Below are 8,481 nucleotides of genomic sequence, written 5' to 3'. Positions count from 1 at the left end.
GTGATCAAGCACACCAAACAATGGGTTAACTGGGTTGCAGGTCCCCTATGTGTGTGTGAGACAATAAGCTGGCCAAGTGGTCATCTTCAGGTGATAAGACCCCCTGTGTGTGTAAGACACCCCCTGGTGGGGCAGAACTTGGGATATGCTAAGTGTGTCCAGGTGTGGGCTAGTGGGGCTTTGTTGAAATGTAAATAGGTCGTCTGGTTGCCTGGGGGATGCAGACATTCAAAAGTTGCAGAAAGTAAGCAGATTCTACCTCATTCAAATTGTAAGACATATCAGCAAGGAGAATGACTGTATTAGAAAATAACCAGGGCTCAGTAATGCACAATAATCAATACAGCTGTAATCAGGTAAGATAAAGTTATGAAAGGTAACTAAAGGGAACTAAAGGCATGAGAAGTAACAAACTGATAAAGTAACTAGAGTCTATAAGACTCAAATCTTACAAAAGTATGTTCAAAGACTTGAAGTGTAGAACAGACAAGAGGAGCAGTAAAGACGTCTGCTCTCACTTGCAACCCGGCAACATGCAGTAATACTCTTTACTGCAGATAACAGTACAATACTGCAAGGAGTGTGAATTTACAATGTGTAAACTGCTGTACAACAAGCAAGTGGTTTAATTTGAAGCAATTGCACTTGGTACGTCCTGTTAATCAACAACACTGCAGAAACAACAGCAACCAAAACCTCCACAACACTATATTTTCCCTGATCAAAGAAAGCAATGTCACTGTGTTTGTGTTCCAGGGTGATGAGCGAGTTTGAGCAGTTTCCTGCTCACCTGGTGGAATCGTCACTTTTGTTCTCCATGGATGATCTTTTGAGAGCAAAGAAGGGTCAGCTTGTGGTGCAGGCCAGAGCACTGCTGCACTCCGCCATCGATCATGTGGAAAACTGTAAGGTCAGTCTGAAGCACTGAGGAAAATGCGTAGTCATGGTTTAGAACTTTTCCTTAAAGATGCAAATGCAGAAACACCAGCACAGAACTGGGATTTAATAGTGAACTCACAGGAGTGCATCTTAAACCAGGGCGGACAAAATGGCTGACAGATAAGTAACTACAACAAGTAACTGTGCTTACCTGTGGACACAGGTAAGCACAGCACAGGTGAAAGGACAGACTCAGGTGCACAGGTAAGTATATGCACAGGTGGTCTTGATTCCAAAAGAGTTAAGCACACTAGACAGGAGTTTCACATGGAATTCAGGTAGAGTTCACTTTCTGGGAAGTAATCAAGGGTAAAAAGGGCAAAGCAGTTTGTCTCCAAACAGACAGGCCAGGCAAACAGTTCAGACAAGGGTGGACAATTAACCAGATCCAGATGAAACAGTGTCTATACACAGGCAGGCAAACAGTTCAGAGTAGTGACAGGCAACTGACCAGAAGCCAGGAGACTTGCATGTCCAAACACAAGTGACATGCAACAGCACATACAGGGCAACACAGAAACAGTCCGTCCGTCCGTCCGTCCATCCATCCATCCATCCATCCATCATCTACTGTATACTGCTTATCCTAACAAGGGTCGCAGGGGGCTGGAGCCAATCCCAGCTGTCACTGGGCAAAGGCGGGGTCCACCTGGACAAGTCGCCAGTCTATCACAGAAACAGTTCAACAACAAAGCAGGAAAACAAGGATAAGCACTGGAAAGTCACACAGAACGTTTCCTCATGGACTGTCCAGTAGGGAGCAAGTGCTGGCTGTTGGCTTACTACATCCTGAGTGGCTGAGTATGCAGACAGGAAGCAAGTGAGTGTGGGTAGAGCTGGGTGGACCAGGTAGTAAGAGCGGGACAAGTGAACAAGAAGTAAGGCACTGTTCCAAGTTTGAGGCAAACTTTTAGGCTGGACTGCAGGTCACAGTTCTGGGTATTATTCAATCTCAACATGTTTTTCTTCATCCACTGTAATTAGCTGTTGCAAAAACTACTAAAGAAACCAACAAACCAAACAAAAGATAATGGTACGGTGGCTGGGAGGTTGCAATCCAGACAGCGAATGTTGTTTAGATGTGCTTTGATGCTGGGAAAAGAGGACGATAGCATCACTCTGCAATGACACACTTGAGTTTTCCACCAGTGTGTGTTACCCTCAAGGCACTTGGGTTGTACCCTGCATCTGAAATAACAGGGATAGCATGGGGCGGAGACAGGGCCAAGACTGGGAGTGTGACACATCTATTTCTAATGCAGGACAGTGTTATCACTGCTCCTCTACTGGTATGAAAGGTCTGCAGATATCGCTGAATCATTATTACCTTGACCCAAATATATACATACATTTTTATGTGGACATAACCAAGATCATCACCAATCCTGCAGTGCATACAGTGTCTGTTTTAGAGGAGAGGTACTTCAGGACATTGCCACTGTATTTGTAGTTGTGTCAGTAAGTTTAACATTTTTTCTGACCTCTTTCACACAGCTGTGTCTGGCCCGAGGTTTTATCTGTGAGTTCTGCCGAGAAAGGGACGTCATCTTTCCTTTTCAGAGGGACATATGTAGGCGCTGCCCAGGTAAGCACTGAGAAATGCTGATTACTTTAAAATAGGGGAAATATGCAGGAAAATGAAGGCACATTTGCTACAGTAACATGAAACACACATACAGTAAACCTCATGCAGACAGGATTAATATTAATCCTGTAATATTAAAGTGGAAAGTGTTAATGAAAGATTCTCCTTGTTCCTCAAGACTAAACCAAAACATGATTTTGGATCATTTCATGACCAGTGACGACCTGCTCAAATTCTGAAGCAACAGCAGCAACTATTTCAGCTTAAAAAAGTTACACATTGTTTTATAAATGTCTCTTTTTACAGTGTGCAAAGCCTGCTTTCACAAAAACTGTTTTGAGGAAAAGAAGTGTCCAAAATGTGCTCGAATTCAGTCACGGAAAAAACATCCAGCTGGATCCATGGAGTGTGACTGAACAGCTGCAGCTCAGTACACGGTGGCTCATGTACCACCCAGCTACAGTACATGTCTGTATATGAAATTATATCTATATACTCATACCTTCTTAGTGTGTATTCAAATAAAGTACTAAAAGTAATAAAGTACTCTGTCGCCCCCACGTTTCATATTTCCTGTGGAAATAACATTAGTTTTACTTCAGGGCAATATAATTTTGTGCGATGCCATTCAAATTGGCTGCTGTCTGTTTAATTTTCCTACTTTCTTTCAGTGATCTGTGACCGTGGCCTGTCTGTATGTGTTTGTCAGTGTAGCACTGGCAGAGTTTGTTCTCAGTTAAACTGCAGTAGTGGAAGAAATCGCTCACAGCAGTACTACAGTTAGTAGTGTCTGGAAATTTGAGGGCCACTTTGGTACATACAGTGCCTCTACAGGAACTACATTAGACTTTTATTCAGAGAGCGGTACTGAACTCTACAGGTAGTCACGAATGTTATTCACAGACTAACAGATGAGTCAAGACAAAAGCGATGTAAGGTGATGCTGATCTTCATCACTGTTAGTTCTTTGACATCGGCTTAGTGTGTTTCCACCCTAACAGACACTGAGACCACTGCGTCACTTTGGTAAACAAATCAGGCAAGCCCAGACACTCCTGCCCTTCTGGACTGGAGAAAGAACCATCGGTGCCATGGAAGACCTATACACCTCACGGGTCAAAAGCAGGCCAGAGAGGATTTCTGCAGATCCCTCACACCCTGGACACAAACTGTCTGAACTCCTCCCCTCTGGACGGCGCTACAGGTCACTGTGCACCAAGACAACCAGGCACAGGGACAGTTTCTTCCCCCGAGCTGTCACTCTGATGAACACTTAGTCTGTGTTTAAGATGGTATGACAGGATGCTGTACACATCACTGTGCAACTACTTACAGATGTACATTAGCTACAGTAGCTCTTTTAACTTGTACATAGTATGATGTGTGTGTGTACATTTTTGTCTTTGTGGTTTTGGTTTTATTCAGTTGTTATGTTGTTGTGCACATCGGGTGCTGGGCTGGTCTCGTCCTGGTTGTCCATGGTCTCATATGATGTCACATCCTTGTTCACTTGCATCCCCACCACAAAGGCTGTCAAGGCGGTGAAGAAAAGACTCCTGAAAGATGACATGCTGACCAGCAGGACTAACCTCACCCCAGACCATGTATGCACTCTGCTGGAACTCTGTTTAAACACTACCTACTTCCAGTTAAGGGCACATCTGAAATAGATGCCTGAGCCACCTCGGCTGGCTCCTCTCAATGTGGAGGAGCAGCGGTTCTACTCTGAGCTCCTCCCGGGTGACCGAGCTCCTCACCCTATCTCTAAGGGTGCGCGAGGAAGCTCATTTCAGCTGCCTGTATCCAGGATCTTGCCCTTTCAGTCATGACCCAAAGTTCATGACCATAGGTGAGAGTCGGAACGTAGATCGACCAGTAAATTGAGAGCTTCACCTTACAGTCTGACCTACAGCACAGCTCAATACGGTATTTTCGTCAAATGCGCATGTGCGTGAGATGAAAATCGTGAACTACATCCGAAGACATCCGCACACATGCGCTTAACCACAGTCATCTCAAGAATCTCATCGCTGAGCTGGACCAAGGGCTTCCAGGTGACCTGCCGCTGCACTGCACTGTGAGGTGGCTGTCAAAAGGCCAGGTACTCTCTCGCTTCTTTGAGCTTTTGGATACCGTGAAACTGTTAATGGAAGAGAAGGACAAGGACTATCCCGAGGTCTCGGACCTCAAGGGAATTATGGATCTGGCCTTTTTGGTCGACATGCTGCGTCACTTGGACAGACTGAACCTGACCCTGCAGGGTAAGTTAAAAATGCTGCCTGACCCGGTGCAAAGTGTGTTTGCGTTTGTCAGCAAACTGAAGCTGTTCAAGACGCATATTCAAAAGGGAGATTTAACGCATTTTCCCACTCAGCTAAAAGCCAGCGGGCAAGTCACCAGCGCCGCCCTGAATAAGCAAAGAGCCAGATATGCAACACTGGTTGAAAACCTGCACAAAAGCTTTGTGACCCGGTTCCGTGATCTACAACTGAAAAGGCCACAGATTACGTTCCTCGTCGACCCATTTAATGCGGAGACGGACTGTTTGAAAGCCCCGCTAGTCACAGATGAGGCTGCAGCTGAGTTGGAGATGATCGATCTTTGTGAGGAGGACCAACTGAAACCTGCTTTAAGGGAAGGGACCACTGAGTTCTGGAAAAGTGTGCCAATGGAAAAATACCCCAATGTCAAACGGGCTGCGCTTAAAATACTGTCAATGTTTGGGTCAATATACGTCTGCGAGTCTGTGTTTTCTACCCTGAAACACGTGAAATCAAAGCATCGATCTCTTCTGACTGACACCCATGTGAAGGAATTGCTTCGAGTGGCAACAACGGAATACAAGCCAGATTTGAAGAGGATTGTTCAAGGCAAGGAATGCCAGAAGTCCCACTAAGCAACATGCATAGTACAAGAAAAACGCTATTGTAAATTATTAGATTTTTGTTTGTGGACTTGGTTGAACTGAGAGTTTGTGTGTGTGAGACAGTGCACACAATGTTCATTGTTGAAAATGACTGGCCTGTGGTCTTAGTACTGTAGGAGTCAATTTCTGTCATTATCATGTTGGTGTGTGACATTTACAATAAATCTGGCTGAGCAGTGTGTGTGTGAGAGGAAGGGATGAGTGATGTTCATGTGTGCCCATGTGTATGATGTGGCTCTTTGCGGTAACACAGTAAAAAATGTGGCTCTTGGTCTCTGACTGGTTGGCCACCCCTGCGCTATGTGGATGACACATGGGTTAAGATCAGGACCCAGGAGGTAGAGGCTTTCACCAAACATATCAACTCAGTGGATGGCAACATCCACCCGTGAGGATGCTAGAGATGACTGTCTGGCCTTCTTGGATTGTACAGTCCACTTGGGAGGGGACAGAAGCCTGAAGGTAGAAGTATATCGGAAAGCTACACACACAGACCAGTACCTGCTTTTTGACTCACACCATCGACTTCAACACAAACTGGGAGTCATCAGAACTTTAAATCACAGGGCAGAGGAAGTGCCCACAACTGCAGAAGGGGCCAAGAAGGAGAAATTACACATCCAGAACTCCCTTAAGGGTTGTGGATACCCTAAGTGGGCCTTCACCAAAGCTAGGAACACCAACAGGGAGAAACCAGAAACAAGCGGGGATAACATTGTCATCCCCTATGTGGCTGGTTTATTAGAGAAGTTAAAAAGGATCTTTTGTAACCACAATATCCCAGTCAACTTTAAGCCAGGGAACACCCTGCGGCAAAGACTGGTCCACCCGAAGGACAAAACACCCAGGCATAAACAGAGTGATGTGGTGTATGCAATTTACTGTAGTTAGGAGTGTAATGTCTTGTACATTGGTGAAACTAAGCAGCCGCTTCACAAATGCATGGCCCAACACAGGAGGGGCAACCCCAGTGGACCAGAGTCAGCAGTCCACCTCCACCTGAAGGACAAAGGACATTCTTTCGAGGACAGTGAAGTCCAGATCCTCTCCAGAGAACATCGCTGGTTTGAGAAAGGAGTCAAGGAAGCTATTTTTATAAAAATATAACACACTAAATAGGGGTGGCGGACTAAGACACAACTTGTCATCCATCTACAACCCTGTTTTGAGATAGGCGTCGGTCCACAGGGGAGGATTCAATGACAGGTAACAACGCTCACCGATACTGGGCTATAACGACCGCCATCCCTGGTAGGCTAATGGTTAAGGCGCAGCATCAAACATTAGCTCATATTCATTCATATGAACAATGGAACCTTTCATTAACCATGTTTGACAGAATGCAGGAACTGTAACAGGAAAATTAGTTTCACCTTAGTTTTACCAAAGTCCAACGGATTGTAACTGTATGTTTAACACAGTTTCCATGACAACAAAGGTCTGGTATACCTGCTGGTAATATATTGTCATTTTGGTTGGAGGACGTGTTACAAAGTTTCTGTCTGGAAAAGACACATGACTGATCAATAACTGTTTATCACACACACATGCATAACAAGCATCGTCTAATTTAATCATCTTCTCTTTGTCTTTATCTTTAGCTTTATCACCCTCTGTTAAGCTGCACGGGTGTCACTTTTCTTGATGATAGTATGAAGTAACATCTTGATAACAGGTTTTAAGCATTTTTCTGCAATTTGAAAAGAAAGTGTGAGTCAGTCTTTCACATCAACTACCTTTATATGAGTGCAGTCGATTCATGAGGAAGCTTACAAAGTCAAACACTAGTAGATTTGAGATATCAGGGCCTTTCAGCTTCTGAGGCAGAGGAGGCCTGTAATGGTGAGTGGCAGCAGCACTGACATTGTCCTAACTGGACAGACACCAGTAATTGTTTTTTTCCTGAGTTCTGATGGTGTCTGTCATGACCTCTAGTATTTGTTTGTTCAGAGGCAAATATTTAATCAATGAATGTCTTTTTCATAAGAATGTGCTGTAATGTGTATAATGAGAGGGGCTTGCTCCTAGTCACAAATTCACAGAGAATTGTTCCCTGACACTGCAGTTCTCCTCAGCTCCACACTCCATTTCACTGTCTTTTAACTGTCATCATCAGGCCGCTGTTTTCAGTGACCTGGACCTAAAGCACAACAGTTTGGTGCCCCCACCACCACCAAACCACATACTATTTCTGATGGTGCAAATATAACTTCAAGTGTCCACAGGATGTTTAAAGGCCAACTGTTTGCTGACACATCCGCTTTAAAAGTGATAAACTGTGTGTGTTGTGTTACAGCTCGTTTCTGCTGCACATAAGTGACAAAGACATCAGTTACTGGTGGTTTAAAGAAGTCAAGTCGGTTTTACTTAAGAAGCCCGGTATCACTCTGTGAAGCCTCTGTCCTTAGAACCTCAGTTTGGATAAGGAAAAGCATCAGAAAACATCCCTAAATGGAAAAATTGGTGAAATCTCAGGAAGAACAACAGAGAAGGGGTCCCTGCTTTAAGATGGACAGATGCAGTAGATGCTATGTGTACACAACAGACCAGCAGAGTCAAACTACAGAGAAGACAAACAGAATGAAAAAGCTATAGATAGTTTATAAACATAAATGAAGAACATGGATCTTGGAGGAAGTGCCAAACAGACTGGACTTGAGCCACATGAAATTCATGAACAGGGACACCTGGAAAGTGAACATGTGAGGGTCAAAGGTCATGCAAGGTAGGTCTTTTAATTCAAAGGTCATTACCTGTACATTTCCACATACAGTGCCTTGCGAAAGTATTCGGCCCCCTTGAACTTTGCAACCTTTTGCCACATTTCAGGCTTCAAACATAAAGATATAAAACTGTAATTTTTTGGGACACAATCATGAAGTGGAACGAAATTTATTGGATATTTCAAACTTTTTTAACAAATAAAAAACTGAAAAATTGGGCGTGCAAAATTATTCAGCCCCCTTAAGTTAATACTTTGTAGCGCCACCTTTTGCTGCGATTACAGCTGTAAGTCGCTTGGGGTATGTCT

General features: G+C 44.2%; 1 protein-coding gene across 1 annotated transcript in view; it reads left to right on the top strand.

Moving 5' to 3' along the window:
- The window catches only part of rubcnl (rubicon like autophagy enhancer), a 29,718-nt gene extending 26,644 nt beyond the window's left edge, over nucleotides 1–3,074 (top strand). The window contains exons 15-17 of the mRNA XM_020621567.1: nucleotides 757–910; nucleotides 2,434–2,524; nucleotides 2,831–3,074. Coding sequence (XP_020477223.1) covers nucleotides 757–910; nucleotides 2,434–2,524; nucleotides 2,831–2,940 — 355 coding nt within the window. The 3' untranslated portion in view covers nucleotides 2,941–3,074. The remainder of the gene's footprint in view (nucleotides 1–756; nucleotides 911–2,433; nucleotides 2,525–2,830) is intronic.
- Nucleotides 3,075–8,481: the final 5,407 nt, after the last annotated feature.

This window comes from Monopterus albus, unplaced genomic scaffold (genome assembly GCF_001952655.1).
Source record: "Monopterus albus unplaced genomic scaffold, M_albus_1.0 scaffold261.1, whole genome shotgun sequence".
NCBI classification, from domain to species: Eukaryota; Metazoa; Chordata; class Actinopteri; order Synbranchiformes; family Synbranchidae; genus Monopterus; species Monopterus albus.
Note: the sequence above shows the minus strand (reverse complement) of the source record. Positions and strands in the feature narration are given on the sequence as shown.